General features: G+C 41.8%; 1 protein-coding gene and 1 pseudogene across 1 annotated transcript; one reads left to right on the top strand and one right to left on the bottom strand.

Annotated features, from left to right (window-relative positions):
- Positions 1 to 1,934: 1,934 nt before the first annotated feature.
- On the top strand, positions 1,935 to 9,841 carry SLFN14 (schlafen family member 14). Its single transcript, XM_069481032.1, has 4 exons — positions 1,935 to 2,994; positions 4,267 to 4,395; positions 5,255 to 5,969; positions 9,007 to 9,841. The coding sequence occupies exons 1-4, from the start codon at positions 1,935 to 1,937 to the stop codon at positions 9,839 to 9,841; spliced, it is 2,739 nt and encodes a 912-aa protein (XP_069337133.1).
- A 5,100-nt stretch (positions 9,842 to 14,941) lies between these two features.
- Positions 14,942 to 15,388, bottom strand: LOC138391370 (large ribosomal subunit protein uL11m pseudogene; annotated as a pseudogene).
- Positions 15,389 to 18,055: the final 2,667 nt, after the last annotated feature.

Raw genomic sequence — 18,055 nt, 5'->3', positions numbered from 1 at the left:
AGAGCTGTCAGAAAATAGAAAGGACAACTTGAGAGATACTGAGTTGCTCATCACTGGAGGTTCAGATAGCAATTTGGGGGGAGTTGGGAATATCATAGAGGCGATTTAAGATTCAGATTGTTGGACTGGAACATCTTTAAAGTCTCTTCCAACACTTCTGTGATTCTCTGATATAAATAGAATGTTATGAGAAAATTCCCATAAAATACCACACTTACATGAACCTCTAGAAGCGGCTCACATACTGAAAAACAGTTCTTGTTTTCCTGCAGGAAGTGAGAAGACAACCAAGTACAAACTGTTGTCAGAGGAGTGTGCATGTCCTGCCGGATGCCTGCTTTTTCCCTCTTGGTGAGTATATACAACACCTACAGGGCTCCCGCTTTGCAAAACAGAGAAGAGGTGGGTTCCCTTCTAGAGGAAGAATTTTGGTTTGAGTTAGTAAATATTTTGTTATGCAATTAAACAAAGATAAGGGGATCCTTTCTGAATTATTTGCTTCAGAGCTCTAATTTCAATTTAAGAGGCTAATTCTCTCATCTATGAAGCAAAAGAAGGGTTGACCATAGTTTGATGACCATGCCTCAAAAGCTCACGTTCTTTTCCAAGTCTTAGAGGTTCCCACAGCACAGGGTAGAACTATTAGGAGAGAAGGAAAACTCCGGCTTCCACATCACAGTGCTTATAAAGAAATGTACTTTTAAAATTTAGAAGAACAAGGCAAGATTAGAAAAGATTTATGAATTTGATATCAGTTGACATTCAGGAATAGAATGAAACTTTTCAAAATGTCTAAAATAGCACATAAAAATACCAAAATTTACATTTGTTTTTAAGCAAGATCTTCTATGGGACATACACTACAAAACTATACTTCCTTAGTTGTCTAGCGCCTTCCTTTCTTTCTCCTTTGCATTATGAATAGGAGCATCTTCTGCCTTCTGCATATTCTCTAATAACTTACCTTGGCTCCTTTGCCAACCCATGCCCTTTATATCTGGGCCCAATATTAGTGTTTTGCTTTGTTTTTTCTTTTTTAGAGACAGGATCTCACCCTCTCACCCAGACTGGAGTGCAGTGACACGATCATAGCTCACTGTAAACTTGAATTCCTAGGCTCAAGTGATCCTCCCACCTCAGCCTCCAGGGTAGCTGGGACTACAGGCATGCACTACCATGCCTGGCTAATTTTTTAATTGTCTTTTTTTCGAGATAGGGTCTCACTCTGTTGCTCAGGCTAGAGTGCAGTGGCATCATCATAACTCACTGCAACCTCAAACTCCTGGGCTCACATGATTCTGCCTCACCCTCCCAAGTAGCTGGGACTATAGGCACATGCCATCACACCTGGCTAATTTTTTGTTTTTTGTAGAGATGGGGTCTCGCTGTTGCCCAAACTGGTCTTGAACTCCTTACCTCAAGCGATCCTCCCATCATGGCCTCCCAAAGTGCTAGAATTACAGATGTGAGCCACCATGCTTGGCCTGATTTTTTAATTTTTGTAGAGACAGGGTCTTGCTATGTTGCTCAGTCTGATCTCCAACTCCTTGGCTCAAGCAATTCTCCTGTCTCAGAATCCCAGAGTCCTGGGATTATAGGAGTGACCCCTCACACCTGAGGTGTTTCTTGATCTTAAATGGAAAATGGCTGAAAAATTCATCATTGCAATTTTTCCATTATGGGAAAATATTAAGCATTCACCTTTATCTATGTCTGTTCATGCTGGAAAGGCTAAGGATATTTGCCAAAATGGTTAGAAAACAGTACTATCAAAGGTGATTTCCAATGTTAAAATATATCTCTAGTAATTGATAGCTTTGAAGAAAATATAATATTGTAATCTCTGGAATTCTTGTTAATGTAGAAACAACATTTCTGTTCTGATTATAGGAACTCCTTTCTGTTACTGTTTGGAGCACAGAGCGGCTGCTGAGATGGAAAGTCCCAAGACTGATACAGAAATGCCATATGCTGAGAGTATAGTAGAAGTGGGCAGAATCACTTTTGGAGAAGAAAACAGAAAGAAGATGACCAATAGCTACTTGAAAAGATCTGAGAACTCCAAAATCATCCAGGCTATATGTGCACTGTTAAACTCTGGAGGGGGTGTGATCAAAGCAGAGATCGAAGATAAAACCTATAGTTACAGATGCCATGGGCTGGGACAGGATTTGGAAACTTCTTTTCAAAAGCTCCTCCCTTCAGGTTCACAGAAATACCTTGACTACATGCAGCAGGGGCACAATCTCCTGATTTTTGTGAAGTCATGGAGCCCAGATGTTTTCAGCCTCCCACTAAGGATTTGCAGTGTGCGATCCAATATATATCAGAGAGATGTCACTTCTGCCATCAACTTGAGTGCCACCGGTGCACTGGAGCTTCTCAGAGAGAAGGAGTCTAGAGGCCAAAGAGGAAGGCCAAGGGTGAAGGAGCTGCAGTCTCGGAAAGTTCTCCACAGGTACATTCAGGAAGAGGAAGATATAAAGATGTCTGCCTCAGAATTTTTTAAAAGAGACAAACTCATGTATAAGGAGAAACTCAACTTTACTGAGTCAACACATGTTGAGTTTAAAAGGTTCACCACCAAAAAGGTTGTACCTCGGATTAAAGAAATGCTGCCTCATTATATTTCCGCATTTGCCAACACTCAAGGGGGGTACCTAATTATTGGGGTGGATGATAAGAGCAAAGAAGTGTTTGGATGTAAGAGGGAAAAAGTGAACCCTGACTTATTAAAAATAGAAATAGAAAACTGCATAGAAAAATTGCCTACATTCCATTTCTGCCATAAGAAGCCAAAGGTGAATTTCACTACCAAAATCTTGAGTGTGTACCAGAAAGATGTCCTGTATGGTTATGTCTGTGTGATTCAAGTGGAGCCCTTCTGTTGTGTAGTGTTCGCACAGGCCCCAGATTCCTGGATCATGAAAGACAATTCTGTCACAAGGCTGACAGCTGAGCAGTGGGTGGTCATGATGCTGGATATTCATTCAGGTAAGGAGACAGTGACGTCATTACCCAGTCAGCAGGAAGGAGCCCCCTTCTCTGCTTTTTGTGGGTATTCAGTCATATATTTAGTTAAACAGTAGAAATTTGGTATTTCCTACAGATGTTCTCCCATTACAGGGTTCTTTTCTAATATCTTTACTTCTGACCACTCAGAATAGAAACTCTTTGAGGACAAGAAATGTTTGGATTTCAGTCTTATTTTGAGAGGCCAAGGCTGGAGAATTGCTTGAGGCCAGGAGTTGGAGACCAGCCTGGGCAATGACGAGGACCACCTCCTGTATCTACAAAAAATAAAAAAAATTAGCTGTGCGTGGCAGCACATGCTACTTGGGAGGCTAAGGCAGGAGGATCATGTGAGCCCAGGAGTTTGAGGTTGCAGTGCACTCTAGCCCAAGCAGCAGAGTGAGACTCTGTCTCCAAAAAAAAAAACAAACAAACAAACAAAACCGTATTTCAAAGAAACATTGTTTAAGAATGACTCTCCACTAATTCTTTCAAGAGAAACATTGTTGACAAACGTTAGGAGCTAATACCTAAACCACTTGGCTTTGGGCGCCACCCAGTGGGGAGAAAATGATGCAAAAGGAGATGTTGGGGCAGGGAGGAGGACGTCTGGTGTTTTCATTTCCCTTGCAGTTTTGCTTTGAATCAGCCTTGGTGATTCCTAATGAATCCACAAAGGACATACAGATTGAACTAAGCTTATCAGCTTGCCTTCATGGTAATTATGGTCCAAATTTGATAAAAGAAGCTTGGATCAAGACTTGAGAGATTAGAGAATTTTATTGGATCATTCTTTCCTTGCCCTAAATTTGTTAGAGTTCACTCCTCTCCTCTCTCTTCCTTTTCCCCTCCCTCCACCAGACCAGAGATCCTGCTGCTTTTGATTCCAGCTAACCTTAGATGGGGACTTAAACAACAACTATAACAATATATATATAAATAAAACACTGAGCTTAACCTTGGATGATGCCATTTTTTCTTAGAGATAGCCTGGAATAGAGATCATTACCTCATTCTTGCATGAGAGAGAGGTGAAATGACTTGCTCAAGCTGAGTCACACAGTGACTTAGAATATGCACCCATGACCCCTGCAGGAGTTCCCAGACTTCCTCTCCTGATATATGTGAACTGTTTGAGGCACAGTAAGTGTCACAGCAGCTCAGGCACCTTGCGTACCCAGGTAGGAAGAGCAACAAAGGTGTTCTTTTACTTTTTATTTTTTGTCTGAAACAACTTTCCATGTAATTGTTTAGCTCCTTCCAGTTTGGCCACACACTACAGCTCTCAACTGATTTCAGCAGCTCCATCTGCACTGAGAAGCCCAGGATATCCCGTAAAAGTCCTGGAATTTAAGGAGGCTCTGCAACAACATTTGTTTCCAGGTATCTCCTCTTGATTTCAGCTGAGGGGACTATTTATTTTCTAAAATTAAGTGGAGAGGTATTGGTAGCAATTAGTTCAAGTCTTTCTCTTTAGAGAAGGTCAAATGTAGAACTTAGCAGACATAATAGTCCTGAGATAATATACGTGTCTGAATCTTGTTTCCTAGTCATCAGATCTCCACTATATTTTTGTGTGCTTTTGAGCTTCCAGCCACATATGGGTTTAGTTCTCCAGATTTTAAAGTGCTGAGTTTTCAATGCAGAAGGAGCCATTGGGTCACCTGAACTCTTTCTATAGAGGGTTTTCTCAACCTTGGTGCTATTGACATTTGAGTCAGATAATTCTGTTGGGGGGGGGTCCCCTGTGAATTGTAGGATGTTTAGCAGCACGCTTGGTTTCTACCCACTAGATGCCAGTAGCAACCTTCCAGTGGTGACAATCAAAAATTCTCCAGACATTGCCAAATGTCCCCAGGATTGTGGAGGAGTGAGGGGATTCCTGCTAGTTAAGGACCACTGTTCTAAAGGAAAGCCCTTAGTTTCCCAAAAGCACCAGGTTCACAGAAAACCCCTAACAGGAAGGAGTGCCTTCCTAGCAGTAGTAGACCATCTGGGGTTGGGGAGAGGGTGCCAGAAGGCTATTCTGTGAAGACCCCTCCCTGATAGCTTTCTCCTGTACTACAGCTGCCAGAAGTGGGAATCTCTGATTGTAGTCCAGGACCGTGAAGACCGGGTGCTCTCTTTGCAAACAAGGAAACCCATAGTTCCATGGCCAGAATAATTTCTTCCTGCAATGTTGCAGGAATACTTACCATATACTTTTGTAAGTGTTGATAACTTCTATTCCTTGAATTTTCAGTGACACAGGAAGAGATACAATTTAAACCAGAGTCCCTCTGTAAGAAGCTATTCTCAGATCATGAAGGACTGGAGGAATTAATGAAGACACAGATACATCCTTGTTCTCAGGGGATTGTGATATTTTCTAGAAGCTGGGCTGGTGATGTTGGCTTAAGGGAAGAACAGAACATCCTGTGCGATGCTCTCCTAATAGCAGTTAACAGCCCCCTGGTTCTCTATACAATCTTAATAGACCCCAGTTGGCTTGGAGGACTTGACTATGCCCGAAACACTGCTCATCAGTTAAAGCAGAAACTGCAAACTCTTGGTGGTTACAAAGGAAAAGTGTGCATCATTCCAAAGCTGATACACCTGACCAGCGCACAGTGTAGACCTGGTGCGATCCCTGTGCACTACCCCCAGTCCTACAGGCTTGCTGATGAGGATGAAATGGAAGACTTGTTGCAGGCCCTTGTGGTGGTCTCCTTGTGCTCCAGATCTCTTCTGAGTGTCCAGCTGGGCTGTGAATTTTTCAAGTTGCTCATAGCGGAGCAGAGCGAGTTGCTTTCTGAGAGCCTCCAGGAGATACGGGAATTGTTCATCCACTGCTTTCCAGGAACCAGGAAGACAGCCCTAGCCATAAAAATCATGGAGAAAATTAAGGATTTGTTCCACTGCAAACCAAAAGAGATCCTCTATGTTTGTGAAAGCGACTCCCTAAAGGATTTCGTGATGTAAGAGTTTTATCAACTAAACACACAAAAAAATTTAGTCAGTCTTTTCAACTGTGTCATAAAAGTAATTTGTGTTGTTAGCTTAAGTTTTTCCAATGCCTTAGCACATAAGTGCAAGAGCCCAAACTATATACACATTTCCAAATGATCAGGGAGTTGAACTACAAAAAAAAATGTATAATGTTTAAGTTTAAACATCTCATTATAAATAAGCCAAGTATGCATAACTTAATTTTTTTTAATTTTAATTTAATTTTTTTTTTTTTTGGAACAGAATCTCACTCTGTCATCCAGGCTAGAGTGCAGTGGTGCAATCATAGCTTACTGTAATATCAAACACCTGGGCTCAAGTGATTCTCCCACCTCAGCCTCCTGAGTAGCTGGGACTACAGGCACACACCACCACGCCCAGCTAATTTTTAAATTTTTTTTTTTAGAAACAGAGTCTGTTGCCCAGGCTGGTCTCAAACTCCTGGACTCAAGCAATACTCCTGCTTCAGCCTCTCAAAGTGCTGGGATTACAGGCATGAGCCACTGCACCTGGCCATAACTGTAAATTTATGGAACTAGAAACATTTTTTTTTCACAATCTGTGGCCTTAAATTTTAGAAAAGTAGAAATGAATCTATTTTGCTTTAAGTATACTTTTTGCATGATACTTAAGGTCATAGCGTATTTCTGTGAATTAGACATTGTACTTAGCAGGGACTTGAATTTAAAGACAATCTGATTTTGTTTATAAAATGTTTTCATTTTTTGATTTGTTCTGCATCAGTAATTTTAGAAAATTATGCAAATTTGCTTCTGATTTAAATCTCTAGCTTTCAATTTAGTAAAATAAATTGGTCATAATTCAGCAAATGAGGGCAAAATCATTTTGGTTATGGTTTAGTGTACTTGTTCAATGAATATTTGTTTACAGTTTTAAAAAAATTATTTCAAAATATTAATTAAGGGGGTATAAGTGTTTTGTGACATGGATATTTTGTATAATGCTTAAGTTAGGGCTTTTGGTGTGCCTATCACCAGAATAGTGTTCATTGTACCTAATAGGTAAGTTTTTATCTGACACCCACCCTCCCCCCTTCTTGGTTTCTCATGTCATTTATATGGCTTTCAAGGAATCGTATTGAGCACTGTTTATGTGCTAGCTAGACACTGTGCTACATTTAGTGTTAGAGGAGAAAACATATTGAAGACCTTGCCATAAAAAATGTGAGTGTTGTATAATTAGCATAATAATAAAGATACACTTATTTTAACTTAGAATGGAGATTGGTTGGTAAATACTCCCCAGTGAAGGAGACCCTGGGGCACACTCCTAATAAATGAGTAGGAGAAGTCGATAAAATGAGGAGGGCTGTCTAGGCTAAGGACATAGCAAGTCCAAAGCCATGGGACACTAAAGAACCAGAATGGTAGGTCTGACTGCAGCAGTGAGGGAGTGAGGGTGCAAGCAGCTGGTGACGTTGGAAAGGAGGCAGATGCCAGATTATGAAGGATCTATGGCCTGTGCTAAGGACTACATTCTTTTTTTTTTTTTTTTTTTTTTGAGACAGAGTCTCACTCTGTTGCCCAGGCTAGAGTGAGTGCCATGGCGTCAGCCTAGCTCACAGCAACCTCAAACTCCTGAGCTCAAGCGATTCTCCTGTCTCAGCCTCCCGAGTAGCTGGGACTACAGGCATGCACCACCATGCCCGGCTAATTTTTTCTATATATATTTTTAGCTGTCCATATAATTTCTTTCTATTTTTAGTAGAGATGGGGTCTCGCTCTTGCTCAGGCTGGTCTCGAACTCCTGAGCTCAAACGATCCACCCACCTCGGCCTCCCAGAGTGCTAGGATTACAGGTGTGAGCCACCGCGCCCGGCCGAGGACTACATTCTTTATTCAGCTTTACAGCTAAGTTTAAAAATATCCCAGTCAAAAGGCTCATTCAACAAATATCCACTGAACTCCTAATGTGAGGGGGACACAAAGATGGCTAAGAACCAGTGCTTTTCTTCAGGAGTCACACAGTCCAAACCGGAAGAGAAGACCATAAATAGTTATGATTCAAGGCTTAGGGAGTAAAGTCCCAGAGACGACATATGTAAAATCAGGGAATCTTTAGGAATTACTTGGATCCAAATTAGAGGAGGCAAGAAACAACCAAACTTGTTAAGAAAAGAATATATGGCCAGGCATGGTGGCTCATGCCTGTAATCCCAGCACTCTGGGAGGCCGAGGTGGCAAGATCTCCCCAGGCCAGGAGTTTGAGACCACCCTGGGCAACATAGTGAGACCTTGTCTCTAAAAACAGGAAAAAGAAACAGAATACATACATGCTAAAACATGTTATTAGGAAAATATGCTGTGTAAATGCAGTAGTTCCAGAGAAACATAGCCCTATAGATTTGTTTCCCTACTTGACATGTCATGGAACTCAGCAACTTCTTAATGTTTCCCTTACCAAAACCTAACCTAAAGAAGCTTTAGGTTTTACACTACATATAAGTGGGGAAATAGAATTTGATTTAGAGGAATTTGAATTAGCCCATATCTCTTTTGTATATAAAAATTATGATATGTCTCTTGGTGACTGTTCTCCAGCTCTAAAAAGGGCAGAAAGTAAAAAAAGTAATAAGTGTAACATACTTTTGAGGTTTCCTTTCCTCTGCTTTGCCTCAAGAGCCATTAAAAGTGTAAGTTACTTTTGAGATTTCCTTTAGGATGTAAAGAGCTTGTCTTCAAGGATTGTCAAGCAGCAGAAATGGGCTATTAATAGAAATAATAAAATCTCCTACCTGATTTCATTTAAAAAGTTTCAACATGCAGATGTAACTAGATAACCCCAAAGAGAAGGGTGTAGACTTATGCGTTCTGTCTGTCAGGTAACTTGTAAGTAGGTCAGTTTTGTGGTATTCACAACACTTTTGAATCAATGAATCAGCCTGCAGATGAGAATTAGGCTCTGATTCCAATCCAGAGAGTAAGGGATGCTGGTGTTCCTTTTGTTAATATGCCTGAAACCCTGTTCTCACTTTCATCCTTACAGCCAACAAACCACCTGCCAAGCTGTGACCCGGAAAACCTTCATGCAAGGGGAGTTTCTAAAGATTAAACACATAGTGATGGATGAGACTGAGAATTTCTGCAGTAAATATGGTGACTGGTACATGAAGGCTAAGAACATCACCCATCCAAAGGTGAGAGGGGCTGGAAGTGAAAACCTTCACCATGGGGTTCTCTGGATTTTTCTGGATCCTTTCCAAGTTCATCATGCAGATGTCAGTGGTCTTCCCCCTCCATCTGCTCAGTTTCCTCGAAAAACAATCACCAATGGGATCCATTGTTCTCTGGAGATAGCAAAGGTCATGAAAGAAGAAATGAAGAGAATCAAAGAAAATCCTCCCTCCAGCATGTCCCCAGACACACTGGCATTGTTCAGGGAAGCTGCTTATGAGGAAGCAATGTGTGCCCAGGCTCTGCCTGGGGTGTGTGAGACAAAGATTAACCTGACAACGGAACAAATAGCGAATTATGTGGCAGAAAGATGTCACATCCTGTTCCAGCATGGCTATCTGCCCAAAGATATAGCAATTCTATGCAGGAGAGGGGAGGACAGAGGACGCTATAAGCTTGCACTGCTGAAAGCAATGGAATTAATTGAGACCCAAGGAGCACCAGAGGTTGTGTTTAGCCAGGCCACTGGTGTTTGGGGCAGTCACATCATTCTAGACAGTATTCAGCAGTTTTCAGGCCTGGAGAGGAATATCGTGTTTGGGATTAGTCCAGAATGTGCCCAGTCAGAGGAATTTCCTAAGCTCTGCTTTGCCTCGAGAGCCATTAAACACCTCTACCTGCTTTATGAAAGGAGGGCAGCCTTCTGAAAATTATTACAAATAAGGCAGGAAGCCAGGAAGAGCAGAGTCCATTTGTCCAGACGGGTGGCAGCCACTCCTTTATAACATTACAAGTAAGGAAATCAAGGCACATCAGTATGGCCTGGAGCCACGGAAGTGTGTCTTGGGGCTGACGCTTCCACTCTATTTGCAGTGCCACTGTCCTTTTCCTAGTCCTCTCCGCCTCCTCCCTGACAATTACAACAGGCTTCTAACTGGTCCCTGAACTCCAGCTTTCCTAGCTCAATCCAGCTGTCATCCTGTCAACCAGAGAGATCCTCCTCAAATAGAGAACTGATTTTATGAAATCCCCTGCTAAAGTACCTCCAGTGAGTCCCCACAGCCTTCAAACCAAACCAATTTTCAAACCTTTCCATGGTGCACCTGATTTACTCTCCTAACCACATCCTTTGTTATACCTCCATCTCCCAGGGTTTCCAATGCACCGCAGCCTCACTGGCCTATTTTGGGGTACTGGCACTGTCCCCTCCAGACTAGTTACTTTGGCTGGGTGTCTCAAGGGCAGCAGCTTAACTGGCACCTCATGCTGGCTGTGAGTCTCGAGTTTCACAGGTCCAGAACTCTTTGCACCAAGCGTAGATCAGTCTCCTGAGGATGCTTTATGCTAACCAAGCTCACAAAGAACCAATGCATCCATGAAAAATGCCATTCTGTTAATTTACAGTGAGGACTGTAACAAGTGGGTCAGGTGCTTTTGCTAAGCAGTGCATTCAGCAGTAACATAGGAAACCAGAATAGATGAGCTTAGCCTTACAGTAAGGGAAGCTGGTAATCTGATTCAAATTTTAGACAGCTTCAGGCTATATTAGACTATTACGATATCTATAAAATAAGGTTGCAATCATTTTTAAAATGAAGATATTTCCATCACAAGGACTAGACAGGTCAGGTTTTACAAGCTAAGGCAAATTTTGAATGCTAAGGGTGACTAGTTGTTCAATACTCTCTGCCTCAGGTGAATTTTTGTTGTTGTTTATGTTTTTGTTTTTTTGAGACAGTCTCGCTCCATCATCCCCGGGGTTTTGCTCTTGTCCAGGCTGGTCTCGAACTCCTGAGCTCAAGCGATCCTCCCACCTCGGCCTCCTAGAGTGCAAGGATTACAGGCATAAGCCACTGTGCCTGGTCTCTCTTCTAGTTTCTAAAGTTTCCAGGTTGGCCGCCAACCTTCCCCTCATTCCCCCCAACGTGTATACATGTTGTTCACATTCATTTTTTACATATGTGAGTACACTCAACCAGGCTAGATACTCCTTTCACTGTGCTACTGGCCTGGAAAGTAGGTCGTCTTTAAGGGGCCTTTGCATATCCCTGATCTCTTCCATTATGAGTTGGTGTTAATTTTATAGTCCAATTCTCAGAGTTTATGGGGAGACTGGGTGGCCACTTTACCACCTACGCCACCCACACACATCCCTGGCTCCTGGCCTGTGCCTATGCCATTTTCTTAGCCTTCTGTCCCCTCGGCCTTTGAGATCTTTACTCATCAATCAAGTCCTTGTTTAAATGCCCACCTCCTAAATTAAACTTTCACCACCCCCTAAGTTAAACTTAGTCTCTCCTGACCATTCTATGACTTTAACAAAATATGTTGATGATAGCACCAAACTCTTTCCAAACTGTGCCAGAGAAGTAGTTGTTGCCCTAGCAGAATCCATGCAATGTCTCCGTATCCCATCTCCTTTCCAATGTATGTGACATGTATTTGGAGTAAGATCAAAGTTTCTTCCCTCTAGTCAGCTTCCAAAATGGCTGAGTCAGTCCTGTGCTTGCCAATACAATCTTCCCTTTGTAAGGATTTTTAAATTGCTTTGGGAATATTCCTATTTCCAGACTGTTTTTAACTTCTAGAAAAGTTTAGGAGAACTCGATTCGGAAGACTTGAATCCAGGAGAATGTGTGGAATTTTTTTTTTTTTTTTTTTTTTTTTTTTGAGACAGGGTCTCACTCTGTCTCCCAGGCTAGAGTGCAGTGGTCTCATCATAGTTCACTGTACCCTCAAACTCCTCAGCTCGAGGGATCCTCCCACCTCAGCCTCCCATAGTGATAGGATTACTTGTGTGACCCACAATGCCTGGCTTAGTCTTTTGGCTGCAATTTCAGATAAAGCCCCTCAGCCTTCCAAGAGGTGGGAGAGCAGGCAGGGCTTGCAGAAGGTCTCTTAGCTGCCTTCCGAACTGCTCAGGCTCACCAGAGGGGCCAGTAAGAACCCAGTGGCCAGCTACCGCCCCTGCCTCCCGCTGCTCTAATTACTTGGCACTTCCTCTGTTTTACCTTTTCCTGGGGGCTTTTGGGTACTTTTGGGGGGGGGAGTAGAAAAAATGAAATTCAGCAATTAATTAGCTTTGCAAAAGATACCCGTGCATTAACATTCTGATATAGGAAGATGTATGAATTCTATAAAAATAGTCAAAAGTGGGTGGAGATTGGGGGTATAGAGAGGGTAGGACAAGGAACGGCTATATTTTAGTCATAAGCCTCAATGCTCTTTGACTTTTTAAACTATATGCATGCATTATAGAATTTCTGTTTCTTTCTTTTCTTTTTCTTTCTTTCCTTCCTTCCTTCTCTTTCTCTCTTTTTTTCTTTCTTTCTTTCTTTTTAGACATGGTCTCACTCTGTTGCCTCGGCTGGCAACAGAGCTCACTGCAACCTCAAACTCCTGGGCTCAAGTGATCCTCCCGCCTCAGCCTCTCAAAGTGCTAGGATTACAGGCATGAGCCACCATGCCTGGTCTATAATTTTTTATAAAATGACTGATTTGTAAAAGGATTGTTTTAAATATTGAATTTGAGAGTCTGTCAGTTCTCTGTCAAACAGCTCAATCAGCGTTAGAGCAGAAGGTCTAACTTGGTGATTCTCAATCCCGGCTTCTCATCATAATCACCTGGGAGCTTCAAAAATGGTCAGTGATCAGGCCAGACACCATACCAATGTGATCCCCATCTCTGGGCACAGGCTTGGGCCTCAGCATTTATTAAAAGTTGTCTGGATGATTCTAATATGCCATCAGGGTTGAGAACCATTGGACCCTTCTCCTAGTCTGTTCTTTCTGTCCTTAAAAACTGTGTACACATTTCTCTTCCTATTAGAATGGTCACTTATGCATATTTATTTCCCCCAAAGCAGCTAGCACAGTGCCTCACACATGGCAGGTATTCAGTGAATTTTGTTGAACTGCATTTGAAGGTTGTCGAAAATTGGAATCTCCCAGGGACAATGCTTCTAGAAAGTCAATAAAATGAGTAATAGGAGAGCCTTCAAAGAGGTCAATGTGGAGAATAATCTTCAACACTGCAATAACAAAGAATAAGAGAATAAAGGGAACTAAATTGATTGTAGGCAACAGGCAAAGTTAAAGATCTATGATGACAGTTAATTAAATTTGCATTTGAGATTAGGAACTGGTGGGGATTAAGACTAGTTTACTAACTTGGTTGTACTTAGAATTCTAAATTTTTTTCAGAGTCTTGATGTGATGGGTAAAACAATTAATTTAATGAAATAAATTAACAGAGTTGCATGCTGTGAGAAGCTGCTAAACTTACTTTTTAAAAGAAGGGTAATATTAATATTATCATGTAAGTCTGAGAAATGGAGAAAGGCAAAATGAAAAGTTCTCAAATCATCTTGTCATCTAGGCATAACATTTTTTCATTTTTGCTTATTTATTTCTATTCATTGATATGAAAAATATTTTTACATAGTTATGATTGAGTTGTCCAATCAACTTTTTAAAAAATTACCATTATTATTATTATTATATTTTTGAAACAGAGTCTCCCTCTGTTGCCCAGGCTAGAGTACAGTGGCATCATCATAGCTCACAGCAACCTCAAATTCCTGGGCTCAAGCAATTCTCCTGCCTCAGTCTCCAGAGTAGCTGGGACTATAGGCCTGCTCCACCACACCTGGATAATTTTTTCTGTTTTTGTAGACACAGGGTCACTCTTGCTCAGGCTAGTCTTGAACTCCTGACCTCAAAGGATCCTCCCACCTCGGCCTCCCAGAGTGCTATGACTACAGGCATGAGCCACCACTCTCAGCCTTAATTATATTTTTATTTCACTAGATTTAAGGGCTAAGAGTTGAGTTTCATTACATGTATATACTGTATGGTGGTGAAGTCTGAGCTTTTAGTGTACCCACCACCCAAATAATGTACATTGTACCCAATAGGCAATTTTTGTACTCAACTTTATATCCTATCTGTGTTCTTCTTCTATTTTACTTTTTTGTGAGGCATTGTTGTAAATTGTATTACTATTCCCAGTACTTCATCCCTCCCTATACCTATATTCTTTGGAGTTCCTAACATTAGAGCTAGAGGTATTTTCCCACTCCTTTGATGTAGTTGTGATGTGCACAGAGGCTGTACATATGCTTTCAGCATTAGTTTGCTCTCTTGGGTTTCTGCTATTCTCATATGAAGAATATGCCCTGGATGGACCACCAGTCATGGAGGAATGAGAAACATGTGAAGCCAACTTGAACTCAATCCATGGCCTGGAACCAAGTTCAATCAATCCCAACTAGATTGGCCAAAACCCCGCTGACCTGAAAATGTATGAATGAGAAATAAATGCTTATTTTATAATTGAGATGTGAAGGTTGTTTGATTCATAGCTGTAGCTGATTAATGCAGACATTTCCCCATGTTGTAGCATAGTCTTCAAATCATTTTTAATGTTTGCACAACAACTTAGCCTGATCCTACAAAATTTCCCTAATCATTCCCTTATTATTTGTGTCACTAGCAATTTTACACTAATAAAATTAAGCCAGGCACATACTTAGGCATACAACCTTTTGTTTTTTTGGCATATATTTTTTTGGGGGATGACAAAGGATGTTTATTCAGGCTTGATTCCTTGATACAGCCATATGTGTAAAAATGTATCATTTACAGTCAAGAAAATAACAATCAGGTTGGTGTGACCTCCCTTCCTCCCCTTTGGCAGAGCCTTCGCAACTGGCCCTCTGCCCAGTGGTTTCCTTCAAAATCTTGGTGTGGAGGGCAGAGGGTCACTTCTTGGAAGCCTCTGCCTGGGCTGCCAACTCTGCCTCTTTCCGAGCAGCCAGGAACATGGCTCACTCCCTCTGGAAGGCTGCCAGCTCTTCTGCACTGAGGTCCTTCACCACGCAAATGCCCAGGGAGCGGGCAGAGCTGATGATGGAGCGGACAACAGAGGACAGGGGTACGTCCTGCAGGGCAAAGGCGTCGTCCTGAGCTTTGATGCGGGCAATCTCATACACATGCTTCACGGTCACCAGGACTGCCACCTCTTTCCCTGCCTCCCCGGCCCCTTTCTCAATCCCAGCAGCTGCCTTCAGGAAATAGGAAACAGTGGGTTGTCCAATCTTGATTTCAAATGTCCTGTCAGGCTTCACAAAAATCTTAGTGGGCAGAGGAATGCCTTCTTTGATGTCCTTCATCTTCTCGTTGAACTCTTTGCAGAACTGGTTGATGGAAACACCTTGCTGACCCAGGATGGGACCTAGTGGGAGCCCGGACATGGCCTGGCCTGCCCTCAGGATGGTCCGGATCACGCTGCCAGGCTCAGGCTTCCTGAGGGCCCGAGTGGCCCGGCTTAGCTTCGACAGGATGCGGGGCTTCGGGCTTAGTTCAACTCAGGACAGCCCTGGCATATTTATAAATCCCCAGAGACAGGAATACTGGTTTAAAATGGTAGTCTGGATGAAAGAATCCACTTATTCATGTTAGTTCTGATGAGAAGTGCGTAGAAAGCCCCCATCACTGTACTTGACAACATACAGATTTGTTGTGTTAACTAAGAGAACAAAATGCTGACATCAGGTTCTGATGACAAAAAAGAGGCATTGATATCTCACAAACAGGTGCCTCTGCAAGGGAGCATGGAGAGTAAAACCAGGGCTCATAGTCCTAATCCAGAATCTCAGAGGATGAACTTAACTGGGAGAATTATGGATGGGAGCATGAACTATGTAATCTTGACATTATATAGAAAAAAACTCTGGCTACTTGAAAATGATGTGGGGTACTAACTGAGAGGGGAAAAAAAGATACCATTGACCACGAACAGGACTTTTTCTGAAGAGAAACTCTGATATGGAGAAACCCATTTAAGAGAAGAGAAGAAGGTGTAAAGGTAAACTATTATAGATCTTCTATGAAGCTGAGCTGCCTCAGTTTCCCCAAGGTTTTGGGCAGGCTGAACATAAAATTATTTTCAAGAAGCTTCAATTTGAAATAGGTACAAAATTTATAATAACTGTATTTACTATTTGTTGAGATCTTACTATTAATACAACCAACTGCTATTTGCTAGATGCTTTGCACACATTCTCACAATTCTATGAAATATATACATATTAACTCCACTTTATAGATAATAAGACAGGCCAAACCCAATGGCTCACACCTGTAATCCCAGAGCTTTGGAAGACTGAGGGGGGATAATCCCTTGGGGCCAGGAGTTTGAGACCAGCCTGGGCAATGTAGTGAGACCCCATCTCTGCAAAAAATTAGCCAGGTGTAATGATGCTTGCTTGTAGTCCTAGCTAGTCAGGAGGCTAAGGCATGAGGACTGCTTTAACCCAGGAATTACAGTGAGCTATCATCACACAACTGCACTGCAGCCTGGATTACACAGTAAGAGCCTGTCTCTAAAAAAAAAAAAAAACCCAATAAATTAAATAATAAAAAAAGATGATAAATGATAAAACTGAGGCACAGACAATTGAACTTTCTCAAAGTGACATATCTATTAAGTGGCCAAGCTTGTTAAATATATTATATAAATGGAATTCTTGATCTGGTGGTCCTAACTCTGAGAATTTATAAATATGCTGAAAATACTCTCCAGAGTATCTCAGAGTATCCAGAGTAAACAACAACATTCTCATTTGCTATCAGCTCTGGTCTCTAGAAAGTATTAGCCTCCACTTTAAGTGAAAACAGTCGACTAGACTGTACTGTTTCCTATAGTTAGCATCTCACAGAGCCTCTTGATAATTTTGGGGGACTCTGAATTTCTTGGTCTGCAAAGCAAAGTATCGGCATCTGCTGATATTCCTGACCCAAGGTCAGTCCCTCCCGCCATGAACTGCCAGGTCCCCTCTAAGGCTGCTGCATCTTAGCTTCTGCCATTGCAACCTTGGAGGCATTTCCCAGTGATTTAGAATATGGCGTCTCCACCTTCCTTCCTTTCAAATCCCTTGGAAATATTGCTGGTTATCAAATGAAACGGGGATTTAGAAAGTTCCAGCGACAGTGTTTTCCCTCTGAATCTATCTCACCCACAAGAGGAAGGAAGGGCCTGAAGCTGCCCTCATTCAGTATATTCAGTTAACAGAAGGTAAACATGATTTTAACATAAATGGGATCAGTTTTCAATTTTGTTTCTTCTTTCATTCTCGACTTAAAATGGAAGCAAAGAATGAGAAATTAAGACATGGCCACTATGTGCGTTCTCTTACTATTATTGTTTACTACTTCAGAATTATCTCAGGCCAAGTGCAGTTAAACTCTCTCTCTCTCTCTTTTTTTTTTTTTTTTGCAGTTAAAGTCTTTTGACCTTTCTTTAATCAGAGAAGGCTGTCTTTGCCCAATGGTACAGCTTCGAAGAGGCATGTGGCAGAGGAAGGGACAGTGAGAGAAGCAGGTACTTCCTTCCTAGCCAGTGAGGTATGACAAATAAACCCCACCAGTCCATGGCTAATACATCAAAATACCTCTACAGCCCCACTCTTGTCTCCTCTGATATATATATGGTTATAACGAACATGTATTAAGTGCTATGTGTGAGATATGGTGCAAATTGTTTAAAATATATCTTCTAACCTCCAGCCACCCTTTGAATTATGTATAGCAGCCCCATGTAAGGTAGGACAAGGCAGTGTTAAGAGCTTGATTCCGAAAGTCAGACGGACCCTGGCCTTGAATTCCAACCCTATTCTCAATTGGCTGGATGACTTTGGGCGAGTTACTTTACCCCTTTAAGACTCAATTGTCTCAAATCTGTAAAATAGAGATAAAACTCATACCCATGCCTTAAGCTAAAGATGAGGATTGAAATAAATACTGCATTTAAATAAAGCCTGGTAGGTAGAAAGCTCTCAAATTGTGGCCCTTATTAACCCTAATTTACAGCTGAGGAAACTGTGAGTTAAAAGGTAAATACCTTCCCCAAGATCACAGAA

The sequence above is a fragment of the Eulemur rufifrons genome, chromosome 9 (genome assembly GCF_041146395.1).
Source record: "Eulemur rufifrons isolate Redbay chromosome 9, OSU_ERuf_1, whole genome shotgun sequence".
Taxonomy (NCBI): Eukaryota; Metazoa; Chordata; class Mammalia; order Primates; family Lemuridae; genus Eulemur; species Eulemur rufifrons.
The sequence above is the reverse complement of the archived record's forward strand: the minus strand, read 5'-3'. Positions and strand labels throughout refer to the sequence as shown.

Coding starts and splice junctions, on each gene's coding strand:
- SLFN14 (XM_069481032.1), top strand. CDS start 1,935: ATGGAAAGTCCCAAGACTGATACAGAAATGCCATATGCTGAGAGTATA. Junction 2,995..4,266: donor GATGCTGGATATTCATTCAG/GTAAGGAGACAG, acceptor GTAATTGTTTAG/CTCCTTCCAGTTTGGCCACA. Junction 5,970..9,006: donor TCCCTAAAGGATTTCGTGAT/GTAAGAGTTTTA, acceptor TCATCCTTACAG/CCAACAAACCACCTGCCAAG.